General features: G+C 39.6%; 4 protein-coding genes across 4 annotated transcripts; 2 read left to right on the top strand and 2 right to left on the bottom strand.

Moving 5' to 3' along the window:
• Positions 1-7,363: 7,363 nt before the first annotated feature.
• On the top strand, positions 7,364-7,789 carry LOC143567452 (uncharacterized). The gene has a single exon (XM_077053872.1). The coding sequence runs from the start codon at positions 7,364-7,366 to the stop codon at positions 7,787-7,789; it is 426 nt and encodes a 141-aa protein (XP_076909987.1).
• Positions 7,790-10,231: 2,442 nt separating this feature from the next.
• Positions 10,232-22,019, top strand: LOC143567451 (translocon-associated protein subunit alpha-like). Its single transcript, XM_077053871.1, has 8 exons — positions 10,232-10,487; positions 17,012-17,188; positions 17,318-17,368; positions 18,416-18,504; positions 19,223-19,300; positions 19,493-19,696; positions 21,485-21,556; positions 21,826-22,019. The coding sequence occupies exons 1-8, from the start codon at positions 10,232-10,234 to the stop codon at positions 21,874-21,876; spliced, it is 978 nt and encodes a 325-aa protein (XP_076909986.1). The 3' UTR covers positions 21,877-22,019.
• Positions 22,020-23,287: 1,268 nt separating this feature from the next.
• On the bottom strand, positions 23,288-24,334 carry LOC143567450 (F-box/kelch-repeat protein At3g06240-like). Its single transcript, XM_077053870.1, has one exon. The coding sequence runs from the start codon at positions 24,332-24,334 to the stop codon at positions 23,288-23,290; it is 1,047 nt and encodes a 348-aa protein (XP_076909985.1).
• A 793-nt stretch (positions 24,335-25,127) lies between these two features.
• Positions 25,128-25,751, bottom strand: LOC143567449 (uncharacterized). The gene has a single exon (XM_077053869.1). It carries the CDS (start codon positions 25,749-25,751, stop codon positions 25,128-25,130), a length of 624 nt encoding a protein of 207 aa, XP_076909984.1.
• Between the last annotated feature and the right edge of the window lie 309 nt (positions 25,752-26,060).

Raw genomic sequence — 26,060 nt, 5'->3', positions numbered from 1 at the left:
CCACAACTCAAATGGGTTTTCATTCTATACTTCCTATATATATATATATATATGGGTCAATTATTCTATAAAGAGAAACAAAAATAAGAAGGATAAAAAAGATTTATAATCACATAACAAAATAAGGGAGCATATTTTGACCATGGAAGGTTGTTGTTTACAAAAAATAAATAAATAAATAAACCTAAATGGTATTGGTGGGTCATAGGTGTGTCGTGACAAGAGAATGGAACCATATTTGTTTTCCTTAACTTGGGCAATGAACTATTTTTTTTTGTTGGGCTACTGATTGTTGGACAAATAAAGAAAAGCCAAGGGATATTGGGATGTTTGCTTTAGCTAGGCTGATACGAGCATTTGGTGTTCTTGTTTGCTAATTTCATATTTTTTGTCTAGATAATTGGGCCACCACAAGATTAGTGTGCCGAATTTGTTCGCTACATGATGACATCACCATGAACTATGTTTTGGGTTTGTAATAATTTTCAAGTTCAGTTTTGGCGGTGATTATCAACCAAAATTATTTTTAACCGGATTTTGTGAAGATCGGTTGAGTTTGGGTCCATATTTTTCTACATGAGATAGTATGAGGTAACTATTTACATTTTATTTATAGTTGCTGGATTTATCGGTTATTGTAGGAGCAAATCGGGCTGTTTGACAGTGTTCAATAGAACAGCCGTCAAGTTCGGACACGCACTATTGCTGTGTCTGTTCACTGTTTCCGATTTTATTCTCATTTGTTATTGTTATAACTTAAGACAGGATGGTTATGATCGGAAGGTTAGATGGTTTTGGATTTTGGTTGATTGGTTTATCATGGTAACTTGGATGTAGTACTAGTGATGAATAAACCTGGAGAAAATGGAACCAGTGGGTGCACAGGTGACGGCATAAGTGAAAAAAAAATAGTGACAAGTCATGTGAACTATTGCTCGTCTGGATTATGTTTCGGTTAGGATTCATGTTAACTGATCGTGTGTACGGTCATAGATCCCTGGTACCGCTTTCTTTCCTTGAAAGCTTAACTGTTGTTATAACTATTTGCATGTTAGCTGGTCTAGAACTGTGAAGCTATTCTTATTCGGTTGTGATAAGTGATTCGACATGTGAGGGATCTTTGTACTTGTATTGGGTGAAGGTTTTTTTTACCAAGGTAGTACGAGTGGAAATTTGACTCATGAGTGTTGTTTTGGGATAACAGAGACAGTGGGAGCATGGCATAGTTTGACTTAGTGGTGCTGCATGAATGTGCGGGACATTCTTTAGAGTCGATGTCCATAAATGGTAAATTCTACTTCTGAGAATGTGTCGGTGGTGATGCATTGGGACTCACTGGAAGGCAGTGAAGACTTTTCGGCTCAAGATTTTGTTTTGCTTTATTTTATTGTTACATACTTCAATGAAGCATCGGTGAATCTATTATTGAAGACTTTTCTAGAGTTGTAAAAGTCTTGGCTCGTTACATCGGGTAGAGCTAAGTGGATTCATATTGCAAGCATGAATCCTGGAGCCACAAGGATATCAGCTTGAGCGTATTCGGAGGTTTAAACTTTGACGGGGATTTTGTAACAGTGGGAGCACGGGGGTGTTCAGGTACAGTTACACAGTGACATTGGGTTTTTGAGACCGGAATTCCGAATGGAATTCTCTCCTTGGTGCTTACTCTATTAGGAGAGTTTCTTTCTTCTGGAAGTCTCTGGAGCCGGTTGTGTGAGTAAGTAAGTGCCGGTTGAGATTGCATATGAGTCATTGGTAGGTTTTGCCATGACTTGGTCTGTGATGACTGTATTGGAGCTAGGGTGCTTCAATGGGCCTTTCAGGAAACTGATGCAAAGACCGGGCGCTGCAACTAGGTGGATTGGTTTGTTGAAATATTAGCTTGTTCATGGGGAACCGAAGGCTTGAAAAACTTCTGTTGTTGAGGTTTTAGTTTTTTAATGGAACTGGAGGCTTGGTGGATTTCTGTTATTAAAGATTACTGGAGTTACTGGGTACATGGTTTTGTTTGGGTGGCTATTGCGGTTCGTGTAAAGCCTTCAAGTGGGAGATTGTTGGGTTTGTGAAGGCTTTGGGCTTGGGCTCAAATTGGTGACAAGGAGAACAAGGGTTCGGGCCCATTATGTTTCTTGTTAGTTAAGCCTTTAACCCTAGTTTTATATTTATATATACCCTCACTATGTAATTGTAATTTGTGCACCTAATCAATGAAATAACCTAGTTGCAACTCGTGGATGTAGGTCCCTCGCTGGGACCGAGCCATGTAAAATTTTTGTGTCGTGTTTAACGTTTATATTTTCTATTTACTATGTGTATAATCGTGTGTGCTTGTTCATGTGTTGTTATGTTGCACCTCTTTGTTCCTAACAGAGATGACTGTGCAAGATTGATTGGTGCATAGATAATACCCATGAGTGCCCTTTCTTCCTTTATATCATTTTATATCTCATCTTAAATTGAAGAAAATTTTAAGTTTTTCATCTATTATGATACCACATCTTTTCTAAATATGAGGATTAAATTTAAGGCCTACTTCTTATTCATATTTAGAAATTCATTATTCATTTCACCTTTCATTTTCAACATATCAAAATGGTGTATTCTCAATTCAATCTAAAGCTTCGAATCAGTTGAGTAGACGATGAATTCAATAAAAAAAAAGACGTAATGTTATCGGTTGTTGTATTAGATCACAATGAGTGTGTTATAAAGTATCAAAGTGAAAGTGTTTTAAGAAAGCCTAACACACATGTCTATTTGCAGCCTTAATTTAATAACATCAACATAACAAAAGCCTAGGCTAATATGGTCTTCATCCATGAGAAGTTTTTCTTCTAGGAGACCTCCAATATATATGAGTAAACAAAAGCACTGTCGGGAGAACTTTAACCCGGTAGAACTAGTATGCTGGAGTAAAGTTAACTTAGACACTAGTCCAGTATCTGGATCAACTCAAAATGTGTTTCATTGGATCATGAAGAGCCTACCCATGAGACGGACTCATGGGCATGCCCCAAGCCTAATAACCTATGCAAGGCCCAACTCAGGAAAGCCCAAGGGCATAAATAGTTCTAGAAGGCGGAGTGGAGGGAAAATAGATTGCGAGGGAAACTCGTGCAACATGTCCGATCCAGTGGGTGGCCCGAGGAGCGTGTGACCCGGGATAGGGGACAGCGACCAAGAGGTAAAGATCTCCAAAGAAGGCAAGGCTCGAAGGAAAGAAGATCGGACCAAGAGACCGAGCCGGACGTAATAAACCTTAGGATCTTGTGTATATTTAACTTGTCCTATAAATAAGGAGAGGGATTGCTTGTATAATTCATTCACGAAAAGGAAGATAATAAACACTATACACTTTCACACACTTGATCCCATTCTCGTGATAAGTTAGGAGCCTTCCCCGGTTAGCCGGAATAGGATCCAATATTGGCGCCATCCATGGGACCTCTTGATCACGGGTCTTACCGTAACATCAGAGAATTGCCGATCAAACCTCAAAAAGCATGCCACCGCCTTTCCCTTCCAGTTCAGGGAAAGGTCATGCTGTCATCGAAGAAGCAAGCGAAGTTCAACAAGAACCTGATGTGCGACCAGAAGATGGAGGGCCTGTCCTCGTGGAGGACCTCACGGGGCGGGAAGGAGAGGGTGATGAAGCTCGAGATGATGAAGGCGAGAAAGAGGGGTGGAAGGTCACCCCGGAATTCATACGCACACACAGGGATGCTCTAAGAACTTTCCTGGACGAGGAGGAGAAGAAAGAGAAGCTTGAAACACTCCGGACTCGACTCTCTTTCAAAACACCCGGCGGTGGCTCAAAAGCACCGGGAGGCACCGGCGTTCCAACCGGGAGTCCCGAAGCGTTGATAGATTCCCTGGTGGCCCTCCAATCCACGGCTAATGGAATGGAGAAGACATCAGGGGACCCTTTGGAGGGCCCGTACCGACCCCGGGATACGTCCGATGTCACCAAATTCACTAAACGAATAGCTGAGGCACCGCTACCCCCGAAGCTGAAATACCCTTCCACGGTGGATAAGTATGATGGCACGAAAGACCCGGAAGACCATCTACACGCCTATCGAGGGGCTGGTTTGGTAAGTGGATGGTCCATGCCGGTGTGGTGTCTAAGAGCTCGAGTATGGTTTGACAGTATAGAACCTGGAAGTATTGATAGCTATGAGGAGCTAAGAGAGAAATTCCTACGGAATTTCAGCTAGCAAAGGAAGGCTATGAAGAACCCCAATGAAATCCTGCACATACGAAGGAGAGACGAGGAAAAGGTCCAACAGTTCATGGAAAGATACATATCTGAAAGCATGAACATGAAGGGGGTGCCTGAGGTAATGAAGATTTGTGGTTTCATTAATGGGGTCCGATTCTCCCAGCTCACAGAAAAACTGGGAGAGGATTTCTCATCTACCTTCGACCAGCTAATGGATCGGGTCCGAGCTTTCGTCAGAGGGAAAGACACGGGGTCCAAGTTGAGAGAGTGGAAGGAAAGAAGGGGGGAACTACTACCGGAAGGTATATGGGGGGTCCGGCGGGACGGGGGAAGACATCAGCGGAAGGGGCCAGATTCTCTCCTTACAAGTCCCCGCACCCTGTTGGCACATCCTATTACCCCCTACGATTGGTCGCCCCCGCCAGGTCAGATGCTTTCCGTCCAAGACCTCTTTTGGGAGAGAGACCGGGTGTGGGACATAGAGATGTTATGATGGCTGATCGGCTCAAGTATTCCCCCAGATCTTTCGCTCCACTGAAGCAACCCTACAGGCCCAACCCCTAGGGGTATTGCAACTACCACAAAAGTTCGGGACATTCTACTGAGAGTTGTGTGCAGTTGAAGAGGTTATGGGAGGCAGCTCTAAAGGCTGGACATTTGCCACCTCCAACCAAGGAAGGAACCTCAAAAGTCAAAGAGGAAGACGAAGACAAGCACTTCGTTGACATGATTCGACGAAGGAGGGATGATGAAGAATGTGGAGAAAGGCGAACCAAGAGGGGAAAGGGTGGAGAGTTCCCAAAAATCCTGTATGGATGAATGTTCCTTTATCGTTCTCAGGGCTCATGAACGAAGATGCAAGAGAAATGCCTTTGAACATATCAGCTAGTATTGCGGGACATCGAGTCGCCCGAGTCCATGTGGATTGAGGAAGTGGGGTGGAGGTAATGTACAAGCACTATTTTGCTAGGCTCCAAAAGGAGGTGCGGGAGCGTCTGGAAGAAGACGTATGTCCTTTGGTTGGTTTCTCGGGAGAGGTTGTCAAGCCTCTAGGCTCGATAATCCTGCCTTTCAATTTAAAGGAGGGCCAAAAGGTTCGGAAAGTGCAGCTTCGGTTTTCAGTAGTAAGGGCCCCTTCGAAGTATAACGTCATACTAGGACGCCCTGGCATGAGAGCCCTCCGAGCTATTGCATCCATGGCGCACGGGTGCATCAAATTCCCGACCCCCGAGGGGATAGCAACAATAAGGCCGTCCGTCGAAATAGTGGCCAGTGTAGATCCGGAGGGTAAAGTAAAGAAGAAGCAAAGGGGGACGGAGGAATGGGTTCTGAACGGGGAGTTCCCTGACCAAACAGTTAAGATAGGGACCTCCCTAACAGACAAGGGGAGAGCTGGGTTGAAGGAGTTGCTGTTAAGGAACGTAGATGTATTTTCTTGGAGACACGAAGACATGACAGGGATCCCCCGAGACCAAGTTCAGCACAGCCTCAAGGAGTTCCATTGGATGGAACCCGTCAAGCATAAGAAGAGGAGCGTCGGACCAGAAAAAAGCCAGGCTGTACTGAAGGAAACCCGAAAGTTGTGGCAAGCCGGAATAATAAAAAAGGTAAAATATCCCCAGTGGATATCTAACCCCGTAATGATAGCCAAATTCGACAATAGCTGGGGAATGTATATTGACTTTAAAGACCTGAACAAGGCTTACCCAAAAGATGCATACCCACTCCCTGAAGTCGAAAAGAAGATAGAATCGTTGGCTGAATACCCCCTGAGGTGTTTCCTGGATGCCTACAAGGGGTACCATCAAGTGCAAATGGATCCTAGGGACCAGGAGAAAACAATATTTTATACAGATGAGGGGACTTTTTGCTACACAAAGATGCAATTCGGTATTAAAAACGCAGGGGCCACGTATCAGTGTTTTATGGACCAGCTCTTTGAAGAACAGAGGGGCAGAAATGTAGAAATCTATGTGGATGATTTGGTTGTGAAAAGCAAGCATGAAGAAGGGATGTTAAGGGATATAAGAGAAATGTTTCAAACCTTGAGAAGGGCCAACATGAAGTTGAATCCGGGTAAGTGCTCTTTTGGGGTAGAAGAGAGGAAGTTTTTGGGAGTATTGGTTATAAAGGGAGGAATTCAAGCTAACATCGAAAAGGTAGAAGCACTGATACAAATGAGGTCCCCTAAGAGCCTCAAAGAACTGCAGAAGCTTAATGGGAGGCTAGTGACTTTAAATAGGTTCCTTTCGAAAATAGCAGAAAGGACCCTACCCTTCATGGCTGTTTTAAGGAGAAGCACGAAGAAAAGTAAATTTTGCTGGGACAAGGAGGCAGAGGAAGCCTTTCAAGAGCTAAAAAAACATTTATGCAACCTCCCTACGATGGCAACACCCCGACTAGGAGAGACGCTTATACTATACCTCTCACAGACGCCGAAGACCCTCAACTCAGTAGTAATGGTCGAAAGAGGAGGAGCACATGTCCCTATTTACTTCATCAGTCGAACGTTGAAGGGTCCAGAGGAAAGGTATTTACCTATAGAAAAACTGGTATTAGCCTTGATCTATACAGCAAGGAAGCTACGAAGGTACTTTCAAGCACACGTTGTACGAGTACTTATGGACCAGTCCCTACAACAAGTGTTATCAAAGCCAGAGGTCTCGGGCCTATTAACAAAATGGGCAGTAGAGTTGGGGGATTATGCACTTGAGTACCGCCCCCGGACGGCGATCAAGGGGCAAGTCGTGGCCGATTTTTTGGCCGAAGTCGAAGAAGGAGGAGGTGATGAAAAAAAAGAACATGAGGTAGGGGAAATGAAGAGAAAGGGGGGAAAGGTAACGAACCCTGGTGGAAATTGTATACCGACGGGGCCTCCAATGAAGAAGGAAGTGGTGCGGGGCTAATTTTGGTAAGCCCCGAGGGAATAGAGCTGACTTATGCAATACGTTTAAGTTTCCTAAGCACAAATAATGAGGCAGAATACGAGGGACTTTTGGCTGGCCTCAGAATAGCCAGAGGATTAAGAGTAAGGAAGGTACAAGCTCATGTAGATTCCCTATTAGTAGCCAACCAGGTAGGAGGAACTTACGACGCCAAGGACCGAAAATAAATGAATACTTGAGGGTAACCCAAGAATTAATGAAAGATTTTGAAGAAGTAGAAGTAATACACATCCCTCGGGGATCGAACAAAAAGGCAAACGCTTTAAGCAAGCTGGCCGCAGTGGCTTTCAACCATTTAGCAAAGGAAGTAAAGGTAGAAACTCTCCAACAACCGTCGGTGACAGAATCCATAATAGCCAATGTCAAAACTCAAGGGGAAAATTGGATGACTTCCCTCATCAGATACCTCCAGGAAGGTACGGTTCTGGAAGATAAAGAAGAAGAGCGAAAGTTGAGGGTTAGAGCGTTACAGTATGAAATAATTGAGGGGAGTTTATACAGAAAATTCTATCTGGGACCCTCCCTAAAATGCATTAGTGAGGAGCAAGCAGAATACGTGGTCAGAGAAATACATGAGGGAATTTGTGGAATGCATATGGGGGCTAAAATGGTCGTGGCATGAGCAATGAGGGCTGGGTACTACTGGCCAGCAATGTTCCTTAGCGCCATTAAAGAAATAAAAAAGTGTGACAGTTGCCAGATACACGCCCCGGTGGGACGAAAGCCGAAGTCAATGATGATACCGGTAAGCTCCTCTTGGCCCTTCCAAAAGTGGGGAATAGATATAGTAGGGCCTTTTCCGAAGGGAACAGGGAGAGCAAAATTCTTGGTAGTGGCAATTGACTATTTCACAAAATGGGTGGAAGTTAAACCACTCCGAACCATCACGGGCGAGCAGGTTAAAAGGTTCGTATGAGAAAGTATCGTTTGCAAGTTTGGGTTACCGTATACCATAATCAGTGACAATGGGAAACAGTTTGCCAACAACCCATTTCAGGAATGGTGCCTGCAATTGAAAATCAAGCAAACGTTTACGTCTGTAGCCCATCCACAAGCCAACGGCCAAGTGGAAAAGGAAAACCGAAGTGTGATAGATGGAATCAAAGCAAGGTTGGGGAGAGAGAAGGGTTCATGGGTGGAAGAACTACCTCACGTTCTATGGGCACATAGAACAATGCCTAAGACGAGCAACAGGGAAATACCTTTCAGTTTGACATATGGGACGGAGGCTATGATACCCGCGGAGATTGGGGTACCAACCCAACGAACTCTACAAAAAGAAAAGGTAGGTGGGGAAGATTTGCGGTTGAATTTGAACCTAGCAGAGGAAAGAAGGGAAGAGGCAGCTAGAAGGGAAGTGGAGTATAAGAAAAAGATTGAAAGATACTATAATGCAAGAGTGAGGGAGGTTAAGTTTAAGACAGGGGATTTGGTGTTAAGGGAAAATGAGGCAAGTAGACAAGAAGACCAAGGAAAAATGGGCCCTAAATGGGAAGGGCCCTACCAAGTTATATGGACTGGAGACAAAGGAGCCTACAGGTTGGCCGACTTGGGGGGAAAGGAGGTTCCCAGGATATGGAACTCCATGCAACTCCGAAAGTACTACGCCTAAGGGCATCAGCAGAAAGGTTTAAGGATCAAAAAATAAGTAACCTCCCCGTGAGGATAACAAGAAAGTCTAAATTATATTTTTTTTGTAACCACCGTGTAAACACGATCCTAATGCAAGAAAGCATTTTGTCCAAACTGTTGTGTGAAAACAGTGAGTCTGTCTCATTATGAGGACAACAAGCATAAAACACGAGCCCGTCTCGTTAATATTCGTAATATGTTCCCCGAAGAGGGAAAGCCTCGCCGATAGACTAAATAGTTAACCAACAAGCATAAAGGCTGAATACGTTAAGACATACGCTAATCATTGTCATACATGATTCAAACACTAGTTCAAACACTAAAGCATAGAAAATTCAAATTCGCCTACGCAGGGGCAGACAAATAAAACCATTGTTCGAAAGCATACAAACCAACGTTAACCGTTTAAATCAAACCACAAATTATGGTAACGGAGACGGGGGATCAACAACGGAAGCTAGGGCTCGAATGGCTGCAACAGAGATCTCAGGGTCCGAGGCAACCTGGGCAATAATGGGATTAACATGGGAAGTTAAGGCCACAAATTCCTCTTGAGCTTCTGCCTCTGCAGTAGGAGAGAAAGAGGGAGCCTCTTGAATAGGAATCCCATGGGAAGAGTGCTCATAACCCGCTCGGAGTCCATGTTGAAAGCCAGAGGCAAACACAGCCCGATTTAAATTGTCCCGAACCTCCAACGTTTCCCTACAGCCCAAAGCCCGATCGTACACCTGCCGGAAACCCGTGGAAACCAACCACTTCCGATCGTCTTCATGCTTCAAAACAACCCCCTGTAATCGAGAACACTCACCCCTCAGCCACTAAATCTCCTTCGACAAGCCCTCAACCTTTTGCTCTCCTTGATGGTTGGCAACCCCAAGTTGATCCAAAGCCAATTTATGGTCAGCACGTTCACGTTCAAGCATATTCTCCAACTCATGAATTCTTACAAGAGCAGAGCTCTCTTCAAGCTTCAATAAAGACACAGAACATAAATAAGAAAAATGAAGAAGATAAGAAGAATGATAAACGGAGATACAAACCTGGGAAATTTTAGCCTAAGCTTCAAGGAGGGAAGATCGAACAACATCAAGATCAGCAACCTTCTCTTGGGCAAGCTAAAGGTCAGCGGTAAGGTCAGCCACCTGTTTCTCTGAAGACCCCAATGCAGATTTTAAACCAGGGACCTCCAAACTCAACTCCTCAGCAATATTAATTCTTTGCGCATCTTCCCAACCCGTCGAACTTAGCCATCAACAGACTTCTTCAAACCAGCAATTTCCTCTCGACAATTCTCATGAGCAACCTTAACATCCACAAACCCTTGGCGAAGGGAGGAACCCAACACCAAGGTACGATACAAGTATGTACCAAACTCTCCAACCAGGACATTGGGTGCCATGGTTTGCACATGACCAATGCATGTCAAGAACTCATGGGCAAGTTGGGGAGTATTAACAGAGGATTCCACAGTCAAAGACCATTTTGGTACGAAAAGGTCAGGGAAGGAAGGTTACATGAGGTAGGATTAGAAGAACCCTCGGGAGCAATGGGTGCTTTACCTTTGGGATCAACCTCAGCAGCACCAGGATTTTCACTATCAAAGGAAGGAGTAACAATGGGGTCGGGAACCGCATCAGACACCTTGAAGGAAAAGTCGTCGTCAACCTCGACAATTTCAGCGGTAGCCCGTTTCGGGAACAAAAGGGTAAACTAGCTCCTCGTTTCGTTGGTCCTTTTAAAATCCTTGAGCGTGTTGGAAAAGTAGCTTATCGACTCGAACTACCGGAAGAACTTACCTGTGTTCATCCGACATTTCATGTTTCAAATCTTAAAAAGTGCTTAGCCGAGGGTAATCTCCATATACCTCTCGATGAAGTACATGTCGATGAGTCGATGGTCTTGGTTGAACGACCTGTTGAGATCATGGATCGCAACGAGAAGAGAACGAAGCATAGCCGTATTCGGTTAGCCAAGGTTCGATGGGAATCACGGCGCGGCGCGGAATTCACTTGAGAACGAGAAGACAAAATGAAAGAGAAGTATCCACATTTGTTCGCAGCATCGTCTTCGTCTTAATTTCGGGACGAAATTTCCTAAAGTAGGGGATACTGTGACATTCGTTTGTTTGTATTCGTTTTTGTATTTGTTTATTATGAAAACGACCCGATTTGTAAACCGAAGCTTATGTCATAATCAAAATGATGGATTTATGTTACAATATTGTTTCACACTTGTTGGGTCTTGAAAACATCCTATTTTTATTTTTATTTATTTATTTATTATTTATTTATTTATTTATTTTTTTTGTTATTTTGTGTTTTTGTCTTGATCCATTTTGCATGAAATCTCTTGTGTCTCACACCTATATTTGACCACCAACATTACCCTATATATACACCACCTTTCCTCTTTATTTTCCCTTGCTACAAATCCAAAAAAAAAACTCTCTCAAACATCAAAGATTCAAGGTTATCTTCTTAAGTGTTCTTGAAGGTTTTTAGTCTTTCATCTTAATTAGTTTATGTAGCCTTATTAATACCTGTTTATGGTTGTGCAACACATATATAATATGCACCCCTTGTTTACCTTTGGTAGTTACTTCTCCGATTCCGGTCGGTGAGGTTTCGGACCTCATAAGGCAAGGCTTCATGGAGGACTCCGTGTCCTTGATATATATACATCTATATAACTTGTTCATACATATTAATCTTACTTATTTTAGTTTGTTGGTCATGTTGACAAGTTCCATGGTTATGGGTTTTTAAGAGTCTATGCTTATGTTTAACCGTACATAGTTCTAAATCGTAAACCGAACTTTGTTACTAGTTTTGTTAAATAATTGTTTAAACATACTTATTGTTAGATCTAAGTTTCTAAAATCATTTTTACAAATTCTATGGTTATGGGTTTGTAGAATCTTACCTCGGTCTTAACCCGAAACACGATCCGAACCGAAAATCGAACTTTTGTTTAAAGACTTTATTGTTAACTTTTGGTATTTTTTATTTATACATTATTATACAAGTTCTTTAGTGTTTGGACATGTGGAAACCATCTATGAACTTGTTGTGAGATGGAAACCGAACCAAACCGATTCTTACTCGCTTAAGACACACAAGTGTGTTTTTTTTAGCCATCAAGACTTGTATATTTCTTTAAAAATAGTTACAAATTGATTTTTAAATATTTTCTTAAGTACTTGGAAATGTTGGATCCAACTTGATTTCATAACAAAGTTTGGACTGACAAAACCGAACACTCTCTTAACGTGCGTTGTTAGTTCTAAAACAATGGAACTACATACTTGGTTAAGTCTTATTAAATTTTATTGAGTTATCTCATAACATTCAATAGTTTAGAAAGTTGACTTTGGGTTTGACCAATTATCAAGACCCGAACCGACAACCCGAACACTCGATAAAAAAAAAACCGTTTTAGTATCCTTATTCCATAGGGATTTGCATTCTTGCATTTTATCCACCTTATTACTTAACATAGGTTGAGTAAATATTAAGGTTAGATACTTTAACCCGGTTTCGAGCAAACTTACATTTTTAAAGGGTTATTATTATAAATTCTTAAATAGTTACATTTTAAAACCTTGAACTTTAATTTTTTACATTTCTCAACATTTATTTTGTTTAAAGACCTTCAAGACAACCTTTCTAAATTCAAGACTTCTTTTCTTTTTAGGCATTGTGCGTTAAACTCGTCGTTCCGACAAATCTCCAAATTATCGTCTTTCAAGTTTACTACTTGAAGGTGAGTACTTCATACCCCATTTTCCATCTTTTATTTTGGGGGTGACATTTCATACTTATTTAACAAAATGCTTTATATTTGAATCTTAAACCACAAACGTAGTTGTATACTTTACCTAAATAATTGCTCGATTTGGTGTTCTATGCTTATATGCCTATGTGTTTATCGCTTTTGGTTGGTGGAACTATAAAATCCTAGACTATTTGGCATCCCCTTATAGCAAGGTGTCGTTAACGTAATGCAATTAACGAAAACTATAAAATCCTAGACTATTTGGCATCCCCTTATAGCTAGGTGTCGCTAATGTGTTTAGCGATATCTATTTATCCAAATTACCACTTTTATTTATCGTTTCGTATGCAAGTTTTGTGGCTATCTTTATTATATACTAATATGATTAAACTTATGAATTGCTCACCAACTTTTGTGTTGACAAACTTTATTTTATGAAATGTTGCAGGTTTGCATCTTGGTTGATTTATGATTGTGAAGAAAACGACATCAAAGACTTTAGGATATTAGTAAAAATGAACAATATCAAATTTGCCATATTTTGTGATATCTTGTTTATGGTTATTTTATGGATAATTGTTATGTGACATTTTCGATGTTGTGAAATGAAATGAGTTTATTAAATACTGTCACTTTAATTAGTGTCATCTGCTTATGGACAATCGTTACACCTCGGCATGTTCCGCCGCCTTTGGTCGGGGTGTGACAAACCTCGGTCCCTGTCAAACATAGCAGAACGTGTCAACGGGTCCGGCCAAATGTTGCTCAGTCCAGTCATGTATAACAGGGGCTCAGGGTAGGTGGCAGCTTCAGTTGGGTTTTTAATCAACAATTTATAAAGTGAATCATGAACGGTAGGAAAACCGGGAGTGGGATCATCAATATGAGAACCAACATGACGTCGATGAGTAAGGCCGGAGGCAAAAGAAGAAGACACAAAGAAAAAATCGTTTTTTCCATTCCCGAGGGTAAAACCCTGAGGGAATGTAGGAAGTACAAGGAGGATGCTTACCACTCGCCTGTCGTTCGAAAGTAAACTAGTCGTCGTCGACTTTCAAGCGATAAAACCGACGGCACAAAGTAACGGAAGGATCCCCACCAAAGGCCCGACAAGCGACCTCAAAGTGAGTAACCTAAGAGGTGGACTTGGGAAAAACATAATCGGTGGTATTTCAACAAAGCTAACTGAAATTCAGTTAAAGGGTAACGGATGTTGGCAAACTCAAGGTTTTTAGAATAAAGAGCGATAAACCCAGGACGACTGCAGGCCGTGTCATCCGGTCCGGGAAAGGTTGGAGATAAAGACAAGGGAATTTGGTAAGTCGAACACAGGGTAGCCATTCTGACAGAGGACATGGCCAAAGTAATGGTCGATCGACCGTCGCGACTCATAATGTAACAAAAGGAAGGGGAAGACAAACCTGAATGAGGAAGGAAATCACCGGAACTTTTGGAAGAAAGGGAAAAAGAGAGAAGATCAATAATGTTGAAATGACAAGAGGGGTGGTTAATTATTACCTGGGGAAGGTAAACCGTCAAAATTCAAAAGGAGGGGAAGATGGGCCGGATCAAGCAATGGTCCCAAAAAAAATAAAAGCCTAACCAAGCGGGCTAAAAGAAAAACAAGAGTCCACGGGTAAATAACGTGAATATAAGATGAGAATACAAGCCTAACCAAGGACGAGAATACAAGATGAGTCTATTATCCTCGTCATAAATAACGAGAACAATAGACTGGGGGACTTGAAGAGCCTACCCACGAGATGGACTCATGGGCATGCCCCAAGCCCAATAACCTAAGCAAGGCCCAACTCAGGAAAGCCCAAGGGCATAAATAGTTCTAGAAGGCGGAGTGGAGGGAAAATAGATTGCGAGGGAAACTCGTGCAACATGTCCGATCCGATGGGTGGCCCGAGGAGCGTGTGACCCAGGATAGGGGACAGCGACCAAGAGGTAAAGATCTCCAAAGAAGGCAAGGCCCGAAGGAAAGAAGATCGGACCAAGAGACCGAGCCGGAAGTAATAAACCTTAGGATCTTGTGTATATTTAACTTGTCTTATAAATAAGGAGAAGGATTGCTTGTATAATTCATTCACAAAAAGGAAGATAATAAACACTATACACTTTCACTTTCACACACTTGATCCAATTCTCGTGATAAGTTAGGAGCCTTCCCTGGTTAGCCGGAATAGGATCCAACAGATCACTCTCAATTTTCGCCCAACAAGCTAATAACACATTGTCGATATGTGAGCTGGACATTCTGTATGAGTCTAATATCTTCATGTATCCAACCAGTATGAGATTTGCCTAAGGTGTTACACGCACCTCCTTTTTTATGGACTCATAGTTCTCGAAGAGGTCTAGCTCACTATCTCGAAGGACTAAAAGATGATCGATTTGTCTAAGGTGTAACAAACACATCTGTAAACTCATCATCATCAATTAGATTAGTCCCATTGTAATATTCCAAAAACTTTTGTGTCAAAAATGACAACTTTGAAATTTAAGAAACCAATAAAAAGTTATGCCAAATTCAAAGTTCAATGATTCAAATGAAAATAAGCAAAAGTTCAAAAATTAAGCGGACCGTCTAACCATTTGTGAGTGTTTGTATAAGGGTCAGCTTCTGAGTGAAGACAAGAGGATTAGACGGACCATCTAATTTGCCTACAATTTTGTGATAATGGTCTAAAGGAGATTTAACAATGAAGTTAGCTTATCTAGATCGAGTTGGACTGTAAAAGGGAAGCATGAGACGCCCATAATTATGCATAATCTCATTCCAATCCTCTCCTATACTCAAGCCTAAGTGTTCTTGCATCCAAGCTAATACAAAACCTAAACAAGACAAGTTTGATCAAACAGTTAGACAAACTGCCTGACTGTTCTAATGACCCGCTTAATAGGTGCTTCAACAGTTATGCAAATCGTCTAACAATACCGACACCCATCTAAAGCTTGATTTGATGCAACTAGTCATTTGACAGACCGCCTAAAACAAAAGAAAAACTATAACTCTTTAAGGTTAAATAAGAACAAGTTCAGCCTCAACTCGACTTCTATACACCATTACCAACAATTATCATTACTTGTAGTCATATACTTTAATAAGAAATCATAAAATATATCACGGGGGCGTCAAGACAAATAACGTTTTTATTTCACTTGGAGTTGCAATAAAGCTTAGCTTATCTTTTAAGAGTAAATCTCATTTTCTCTCATTAAAAAGAATTATGTCGTTCGGGAGATAAAAACTTGAATATATAATTTTATGGAAATAAAAAAAGATCCAAACATAAGTACAGTTCATTTTAGTAACAGCCGTCAGTGATTGACCAAAGCCAAAACCAACAGCCATAAGCCACTCGATTCGATTGATTGTATCGGCGATGAATCATTCACCAACTCAACTCCCAACCAAAATGACAACTACCACCAAAATTAGGGTTTCCTTCTTCGTCGCTTTTATTCTCCTTCTTCTATTCTCTTCTTCATTCTTCCTTCAAGGTATAATAATCAAACACTTTCTCATTGTTGTTATTATTCTAGGATTCATTCACTAACTTGTTGTACAAGTTTCATACTTTTAGATCTGCTACTTCATCTTCTCTTAAGTGTTTTTGTAATCTCCAACTGCTGTTGAATATTCTTCCTTAATCTAATTTCTTAAGTTGGTTGACTTGCTTTCTATGTTACTTGAACTTGTTTACAGTTTACGTTTGTTTGTTGAATTCTTGAAACAACTATTAATTGGGAACATAACATATGTCAATTTTTAAGGGACACCATCTTCCTGCGCGCCAAAGACCTGCAGTTTCGACTTGTGAGAAGCACATAGTATATCACTCAATAACTTTCGCCATTATATCTCATTCTGATATGCCTTTTTTAATCATGATCTGTCTCAGTGAATTATTTATTTATTTTTTCAGTCATACATCAGTTTTTCGTCAAATGGTTTGAGATTATGATGCCCATGGGTCATAAAGCTATCACTGTACAAGTTTCAATGGTTTGCTAATTGTGTTAATACATATGGAATCATTCGAGATTTTTACCTATCACATGGGTTTATTTGGGTTATGTTTATCTCTTGTTGTCCAAAGGGGTTAAAGTAAAAGAAAAAAAGGAGATGTTTAGAATGGGTCAAACGGGTAGATTGGGTCAAACAGGTTGAATGGTATATGAAGTGTATTTAATTGCATAAAAGCTTCTACGCGGATTTACTTTACAAAGTTGCATTTGCAGATCAATAATTTATGACGGTTCTAAAAAATGTATAAAAAGTGTTTTCTTGGTTGGCCCAACCCTAATTGACTGGTCTTTCACATCTTGATTTACACTAAATACTATCTTTTTGACCTGTTTGCGTGTTAATCATATGTTTTATGATTTTGTTCTTGACAACGTGTTAATCGGTGGCGTTGTTGCATAGTTGCAAGGTGTCAGTCTGAGTCAGATTCAGAAGATGCTGAGCTGGTTTCTGAAACGGTCGAGGAAGGAGGAGATCTTGGGATTGTTGACGATGATGTTCAGGACTTTGGTGGTGGGAATTATAGTCCAGCTCCAGGTGTAGAAACAGTATGTATTTTCCCAAAGAACGCTGCGAAAAGTAAGTAAATTATCTTTTTTATTTGTTAAGTCAAAATTAAGGTTAATTGCAAATAAATTTATTTTAGTAATGCTAGTTCTTGGAATAAGTTCCCTAACACATGTTTTTTATTTTTTTCTTTTTCTGCAGCGGTAGTGGCAGGGAAAGAGACGGAGGTTTTAATTGGATTGAAAAATGATGGTAACTTATTACCTCTTTAAGTCTGTTATTATCCTTTTTGTTGATTATAATAATACCATCAAATTATATAGTTAGTGGAATCATGTACTATAAAGATAAAAAAATGGGTAAAAAATAATTAATATTATAATATTTAATTGTTGATAAAAACAACTTGTCATCTTGGTTTAAAAAAGCGTAACGTGAGGCGAGGCGTTTTGGTCCAAAAAGCCGAAGCGCGAAGCAAGAGCTTCACTGAATGTGAGGCGCTCGATATAAAAAATACTAAAAATTAATTATACATGACATATTCTACTTGTTAATCAATCATAAAGATAAAACATATTTGTAATACTCAATACGTAGTTTAAACATTATAAAAACATACTTAAAAGTTGCAAAACACTTACATTCTTACGAGCCGATTAAAACTAAAAAATGTATTACACAAGCATCTAATAATAAAAGAAAGTATAAATGTATAGTAAAAAGTAATAATGAAGAAAAATACCTCTTAGAATCAATGACTAAATTTAGGAGAGTTTGAACCGATTAAAAAGATGGGAGTAATAACTGAGGAGAAGATAAACTTGAACCGTCTAGAAGGTTGACATTTGGAGAAGATAAACTTTGAATATGAAAATTATAGAGTGTTTTGAATTGAAGATAGAGTGATAAATATATATAATACGACTAGGTAATGTTTTACGAATGGCCCCAACAATATTTTAAGCAGATGGGCCCAAGCAGTTACATTTTCAATCTAATTTAGACTGCATCACGAAGCGCCGCCTCAAACGACTCACCCGCTGATGCACCGCTTCAGCCCGTCTCATGTTTTTCCTCGCCTTTCGTAAAATAAGGCGTTTTCCAAAACCCCTCGAGCGCCTCATGCCTGAGGTGTGCTTTTTTAAACCAAGCTTGTCATATTAAAATGTTCATTTTGAAATATTGAACTTGCTACATACTCAAGCAGCTTGATTTATATACTGTAGTAGTGCAGTGGTATCTGTGAGTTTATATATTAAGCAGAGGTGACCTCACTTTCTTCTGTTGCTTGGTGATTAGGTGATCAAACTGTAAAGGTTATTGCAGTTCAAGCCAGTGTTCATCTCCCTTTTGATCACCGTATGTTGGTTCAGAATCTCTCTTCTCAGGTGATACGTGTTCATATAAAATAAGTTTCATTTTGGCTACAGCATAAATTTTTTGATAGGGTGGACTAAATTTTCTTTTTTTTAACCTTTTATTATGTAAGACCCCCTTCTACTCCGATTTAACTTAACATCTTCTCTCAAGATTATGTCCTTTTTTGGTAAATTATTCTACTATTTTCTTAAAAAAATCAAACATAAAAAAATACATCCAAACATCTATAGGTGGTTACCCACAACCACCTGTCACACCCACAACCGCTGTCACCACTGTCGTAACCTCCACCTTCACCGCCACCACTGCTACCGCCATTTTCGCCATCACCTCTATTGCCACCACCAACATAGTTGACACCGCTGCAACTACCGCTGTCGGCAATAGCGGCCGTATTGCCATGTGAAACCATTTTGATACTTTTTTTCTACAATGACTCGTCTCAACCAAGCCCATTTTGGTCGGAGTCATTTTGACCCAGACACAGGTTCATGTTTTTTTTTTTTTTTTTAAAGTGATGACCCCTTTTGACACCTAATCCACCCATTGTTCTAGGCTTAGATGTAACATAAGGTCATGCTCAAAAGATGTATTTACCAGCTGCCTTGTTCTGCGGTGGACAAATTTATTATTTACTGTCCATATCTGGATTTTTATGTTGTTGGCCTAAAAATTTTTTGATTACACAAGTATATGATCCAAGCCACACCTTACTTATTTTGACAGGTTTTCAACAATGCATCTGTTCCTCCTTCGGTTCAAGCTGCTTTCCCTTATATATTCGCTGTCAGCAAATTCTTACAGGTATATCTGCCACTTTTGCAGTCATGATGACAGAGTTATATTACTCCAGTAGTAGTCTAATTATTTGAATAAACTATATTAGAGGTTTTATGCATTAAAATAGTAAAATACATTTGACCCATTATTTTCTAGCCAATATTTTTTTTATTGTTTGCTTGAGAATAAACATAATTTGTCTTTGCTTTATTGAAGGCTGGAACTTTTGATCTTGTTGGAACAATAGTTTATGAGATCGACCAACTACCATATCAAAATACATTCTATAACGGTACCATTGAGGTTACTGAAGCCGGCGGTCTAGTCAGCATGGAGACAGTCTTTTTAGTTTCCCTTGGAATTTCTCTTCTTGTCTTCCTCGGACTGTGGGTCCGTGGTCAAATACACAATCTTTCCAAGGTATTATCGGTCAACCTTTTTAATTATTATACATTATACGTATCAGTTTTTTTAAATAATCAGAGATTTTAAAATACTCGAAACAAGTGTTTGGTTTCAGTTAATAAACAGTTAAAACAAGCATTTAAATACTAGGGGTGTAAACGAGCCAAGCCGTGCTTGGCTTGGTTCGAGCTCTGTTTCTAAAGCTCGAGCGAGTAGTTTTTCAAGTTCAAGCTCGAATCGTTTTGTGTTATTTGTAGTTATTTTTCGTAAAATTATTTATTTAATTTTTTTTAGAACGGCGACTTTCTTGTATTTAGGCTACCGCACCCTCCAAATTTAGAGAGCCCCGATGCCCCACTATGGCCAGACTATGTTGTCTTAACCGGGCCCACGCTGGCTTCAGAGTTTGGCTTGGGCGTTCCCCACTTGACAGCCGTTGTGCCACTACAAGAGTAGAATTCTCTGGCGTAACACACGGTGGGACGAAAACCCGGGTGGGCTCAGGATTCGAACTGACAACCTTTGCACAAGGCCTAGCTCAAATCCATCATTGCCAATATCCACCCAAATATAACACAAGTGGGCTTCGAACTTGAGTCTCCATTGGAGAACCCAAGCCTCCTACCACTAGGCCACAAGTGAGGGATTTTCATAAAATTATTCACTTGTAATTTTTATATATAACATAATATATGTTTTTAGCTATTTTAATTATAATTTATATATAATAATTGTTATATAAATATATAGTAAGTCACATTAATTAAATATTAGGTTTGTTTCGGCTCGCGAGCCGGCTCGAGCTCGATAAGTGAAGCTCGGGCTTGGGCTCGCTTACTATACAAGCTTTTTTTAGGCTTGTGCCGCAGTTGTCAATAGCGCCCGTAGCGGGCGATATAGCGAATAGCGTGGCGACACGGCAATACACCGCTACAAGGTACTTAGCGGCCACATATCGACCGAATAGCGACCTCCGATGACAAATTCCTACGCCGGCGTTGTGATTTTTGCCGGAAACCTTCAGGAAACCAGGAAGATGAAAGAATGGCTGCGGGCTTTTTAATATTTATCCATTTTAGGTTTAAATATGTAGGTATTTTAATATTTACCCCTTATATCTTTCACATGTTTACATTTACCCCCTAAAACTTATAAATTTTTACATAAAAGAAGTAAAATTAGTTTGTTTACCTTAACATTTAACCCCCTGTGTCTTCACTAGTTTACATTTAGTCCTTAAACTTATAAATTTATGCATAAAAGCTATAAAATGAACATTATATATATAAAAACTATAAAATTAACCTTATCGCTAAACATGAAATAGCGGGCGCTGTTTACCGCTATTCGCTACATAGCATGTAGGTGGCCCGTCGCTATTTACCGCTATTCGCTATTGACAACTATGGCTTGTGCTCGTTGATGCTCAAATCAATTTGAGCTTTTAGTGAGTCAATCTCGAGTAGCTCACGAGTGGCTTGAATCATTTAGACGCCTATTAGATGCTATTCTACAATCGTTTTATTATAGTTGATTGTCAACTGAATATTTAAAATCAAAGAATCACTTTCAGAACACTAATCCGAGCACCCCTTAATACGGATGCATACTCCGTGCTCAATTTATTTGTATATCATGTCTTCTTTCTATTTTATACATGGGGGCAATCTTAACGAATATATGAATTTGAATTTAATAATTTTATTTTGCTGCTATTATAATATATTTGTAGGTTACAATTTTATCTTATTTTGAGATGATTACTCAAGTTTCTTTGTTTTAATTTTGCTGCTTTTTACTCAGAAAACAAAGAAGGCACCGAAGGTGGAAACTGGAACTCGGACCGTGGATGCATCTATGGATGAGTGGTTGGAGGTTGGTACCTCTTACTCGAAAGTTTCTTAATTTTGTTTATATAATTATTTTACCAAATTCCAAGTTCTAATTTCTCTTTTAAGTTCATGCAAATTTGAACCAAGTTGATGTTCTTTATATTTTTGTTTTTTAAAGAACTACACCTGGTTACCATCAAATCATCTATATAGGTTCACAATGCATTGTCTTTAGTTTGTAAATAATTTGCGTGTTAGATATGATTAAATGTATTCAAGAGCATTGATTTAAGTTTGATGTGTTTATTTTAGGGAACTGCTTACACTCAATCAAAGGCCAGCAAGTCAAAGAAGAAGAAGTAGATGATCGAGGGAGGGATACATACTTGTAACTGTTGTAGAATGCGGAAGTTACTTTTACTCAAATCGTTTCTTGGAGATTTTGATATGTAAGCTTAGTTAAACACACGTTTGGGCTATTTAATATTTAGCATACTTATTTACCGACTTATTTGGTTTGAAATGTCGACTGCGAGCAATATGGGGTAATGTATGTCTCTAACGACTAACACAACTAACGGCTCCAGGTTTGGGTTGAATCTGTGTGTTGCTAAACGGTTTGGGTTTAGCATTTCTGTAACCAAACAAACGAAAAATAGAATGATTAACATTTACATAAACTGACATGATTTTGGGTATTTTTGTTTTTTGAGTAACTTGCGTGAAATTTAGAACCTGGTTGAAGCCTTGGGCGTTAGCATCTATCGGTAAAACATTGATGATCGTAGGTAATATCTTGGACTGCAAAATTTTGCTTAGTTGATGTAGTGGTGATTGGTATTCAATTTTGTCACCCAATGTTCTTGGACGCCCTCCCTAAAGCCAACTACGGAGTCGGGCACTTTTTAATTGTTGTAAATAAATAAATAAAACATCGATTAATTTAAGGGCAGATTTGGAGTCTTGGAGTTAGGCTATTTCTTTTTGTTTTTTCCCTTTTCTATAGCATTTTCTTCATTTAGGCCTCTACAATAAAAAAAAAATGGTTTTGTTTTGGGCATTACTCTGTAGTTACTCCAAAACTTGTTCATTATATAATTTACAAACATTTTGAAAATCGTAAGAAATGGGGGCCTTGTCAAGCTTGAAAAACCAATTGGGACGGCCATGCATTCTGAAAGTAATTATCTGAGTGTTGAATTATTAAATAATTAGAATTAGAATTTGTCACACACTTAACAAACCTAGAAGAGTAGAATCATTTTCAAAACAAGATGTCAAACGTCACTGGTAGCAAATTCGCCATTTTCTAAAGGGTCCTAATAGAAACACCCAGACCCCCCCATCCCGTATATGTAGGGGGGGGGGGGGGGGGGGGTTATACAGGGCCCTACACGCCCCGTATAGGGTTATACGGGGCTTATAGGGGGTCTGAATTATACGGGGCATATAGAGCCCGGTGTCCCTAGAATCCCCCTTCCTAAAACAACCTGTCCGTACGTTTGGTCAGATCCCATTGTTACCGTTTTGGGGACAAGGAGTATGCCACATAATAAAACAAAACATTCTTCTCTTAAAACATTTCAACAAACAGGTAGTAATTAATAAACGAATCTTGAACTTGACTTTTTCAAAGTAAAAAATAAACTCCAATTAATAGTCTAATGTCAATGCAAGAAAGAACTAAGACATAAGTTTTTTCACACTGAAATTTTACGAAGGAAAAAAAAAGGTTCTTAAACAATACTTGAGTACTACGTGATGAAAGCAATATCTAACATACAGTCCCCATGTCCAACAATTCAAGACTTTCCATGCACATTGTCATGCAAACCATTCTAGAAGAATCAATAAAGTCCAACAGTTTAGAGTGTTCGTGTGTCACCGGATTATAAGCAATGATCCCCTCACAGAGATGGTCCAGTAGTATTAAATCATCGTTGGCGATATAAAATCTATCCGCCACATTGCTTTGACACGCATTCAATTTGAAAGCAACAGACCATGAAGCAGGGTTGCTGTACTCTCTCATCACCCAAATCCAAGTACTATCATCTTTTGAAGACATCACAGCCAGACAACCTTTGATGGTTGACACCACACTCTTCTCCCAACTTGGTTCTGCCAACTCGATTTCAAAAAATACCTCGGAGGTGAAGTCGAATTTCATTATAAAATGAGGGTATCCACCGCCATACTGGAATGCAACACAATGCGATGCTCCATTGAAGAGACAATGCTGTGAAGACATACAAGAATCCATTCTAGGGGAGGAAGCGATGGCACGCCAAATGTGTGTCTTCATGGTGTACACATATGAACTATAATATTTGCTGTTGGTTATCCTCAAAATCTTGTAGTCGTCGATGACTGGGTCAAAACCGAAAACATACTCGAATTCGCTACAATGAATACCCCTCCAAATAGGAGAATTAGGTACGGTTACCTTGCGCCTAGTTGAAGGGTTCCATAGAATAGGATTCTGTTGATATTTACAAAGACATAGTATTCCATTACACGAGCCAATGACACGAAAATCACTAAAAGGATGCGCAACTGGTGTTATGCCGCCAGCAGTATTGGTATTATTATTATACGGAAACTGGTCAGCTTCCAGATGTAATGTATAGAAGTGTTTTTTCTGAATTTTGTGTTTGATCAAGACCTTTTCGGGAGATCGAAGAGTATGCAGTCGGATGAAACCGGGGCTACCGATAGATGTGTATAATGATTTGGAAAGTGATCTGAATCGGAGAAGGGATTTGGATGGTAGTCTGGAGAAGATTTCAACGATCATCTCTTCACACAGATCGTACGACATTGTGTAGCTCTCACCCTACAAATTAAGGCCCTCAACGATTATAATAATATGATGCAGATCAAAATTAGGGTTTATGAAGGCAGGGTTATATGATGAGGATCCCTATAATCTGTTTGGCGGAAGAATATATGTATATAATTTTTTGGAAAGAACGACTTTCTTTGACCGGTCAGACTATGTTGGCTTAAATGGACCTACTCTGGTTTCAGAGTTTGGCCTGGACAATCCTTACGGAAAACCATACCGTCGGCTGCCACTTGATAGTCGTTATGCCACCACAAGAGCAGAACTCTCTTACGTAACACACGGTGGGACAAAAGCCCTGGTGGGCTTGGGATTCGAACCGACAACCTCGCTAGGTTTAACTCAAATCATTTATTGCCATAATCCATAAAAAGGGACACAATCAAACTTGAAATTCAATCTTATTATTTTTCTCATTATTTATCATTAACTAGCTTTTGAACCCGTGTAATACATGTGAATTTTCAAATGATAAAACTTAATAAAGTTCATTATTTGAAATAAAGATACAAAATTAAAGGGAAAAAGAAATTAAACACATATTACAAACAATAACTAGTTTAGAGTATTAAATTTACAAATTTGAGAAAATCTCTTTATAAACAACATTCATAGTTTTATCACAAGTATTCCCTTCATCATCAAATATCAAAAGTTTAAGACCACGTCTGCTGGTTACCTTGGATAACGCAACATATACTTGTCCATGGGAAAAACATGACATCGGAGGAACAAACCAACCCTAGAAAGAGATTGCCCTTGGCTCTTGTTAATCATCACAGCAAAGCATACAGAAAGCAAAAGCTGTCTCCTGTTGAATTTGAATGGAAACTTTTTTATCAGTCGGATTCAAAGTAACTCTGTGTATAGCATGACGTTTGCCAATTTCACTACTTGATACAGCCTCTACCTCTATAACCCGATTACCAAGAGATTTTCCTATCAACCTTGTTCCGTTACACAAACCATTCTTCTGATCAATATGTCTTAGCAACATAACCAGGACACCAACTTTTAGTATCAACTGGTGATTTGGACAACCAGAAAACTTTATACCGTTGAGAACATCAGGTGAGTATAAGCTAGGATCAAAGTCTTCATTTACGGATCTTGACTTGTCAATACTATCAGAACTTAGGTATTCCTTATGCTCTCCAGGAAACCTTGCTAATATATCATTGATCTCTTGAACAACTTTGTTTTTTGATGCTAGTATGGCTCTTTCTTGAAAAAAATCCTCCTTATAATTTTGAAGTATTGACAGATAAACAAATCCACTTAAATTAGAAGTCGGATCAGCAGCATCTTTAATAAGAATATCATGAGGAATATCTATTTGCACTTCACCATGATTTGGACCACCAGTTTTCTTTCCCCGATTTCTAAAAGCCATTCAGCAAACAATCTAGTTTCCCCAATGTTCGGATCTTTACTTCCAACAGTTAACCTCATGATTTTTTTGTAAGTTTAAGCACTTTGTAATTTTTCCGGATGTAGGACGAACTTAGAGACGCGTTCACTATTTGGTGTCTGCTTCCGTTAGTAATAACCGGAAGTATTTGTCTAAAGTCTCCTCCAAATACGACAACCTTACCACCAAAGAAGCTATCACTTTTTAAAATGTCCTTAAAAGTTCGATCCATAGCTTCAAATGCATGCTTGTGAACCATTGGGGCTTCGTCCCAAATAATCAAACTGGTTT

Source organism: Bidens hawaiensis, unplaced genomic scaffold (assembly GCF_021521415.1).
Source record: "Bidens hawaiensis isolate Kalapana, Puna unplaced genomic scaffold, B.hawaiensis_p1.1 tig00023406_1, whole genome shotgun sequence".
Classification (NCBI taxonomy): domain Eukaryota; kingdom Viridiplantae; phylum Streptophyta; class Magnoliopsida; order Asterales; family Asteraceae; genus Bidens; species Bidens hawaiensis.
This window is presented reverse-complemented; position numbering and strand designations above follow the sequence as displayed.

Bases quoted from the DNA above. Each gene is read 5' to 3' on its own strand.
- LOC143567452 (XM_077053872.1), top strand. From the start codon at position 7,364: ATGAAAGATTTTGAAGAAGTAGAAGTAATACACATCCCTCGGGGATCG.
- LOC143567451 (XM_077053871.1), top strand. From the start codon at position 10,232: ATGGGCAAGTTGGGGAGTATTAACAGAGGATTCCACAGTCAAAGACCA. The intron at 10,488-17,011 runs GTTTCGGGAACA...GTTGTTGCATAG, and splicing joins GACAATTTCAGCGGTAGCCC to TTGCAAGGTGTCAGTCTGAG. The intron at 21,557-21,825 runs GTTGGTACCTCT...TGTTTATTTTAG, and splicing joins CTATGGATGAGTGGTTGGAG to GGAACTGCTTACACTCAATC.
- LOC143567450 (XM_077053870.1), bottom strand. From the start codon at position 24,334: ATGTCGTACGATCTGTGTGAAGAGATGATCGTTGAAATCTTCTCCAGA.
- LOC143567449 (XM_077053869.1), bottom strand. From the start codon at position 25,751: ATGGCTTTTAGAAATCGGGGAAAGAAAACTGGTGGTCCAAATCATGGT.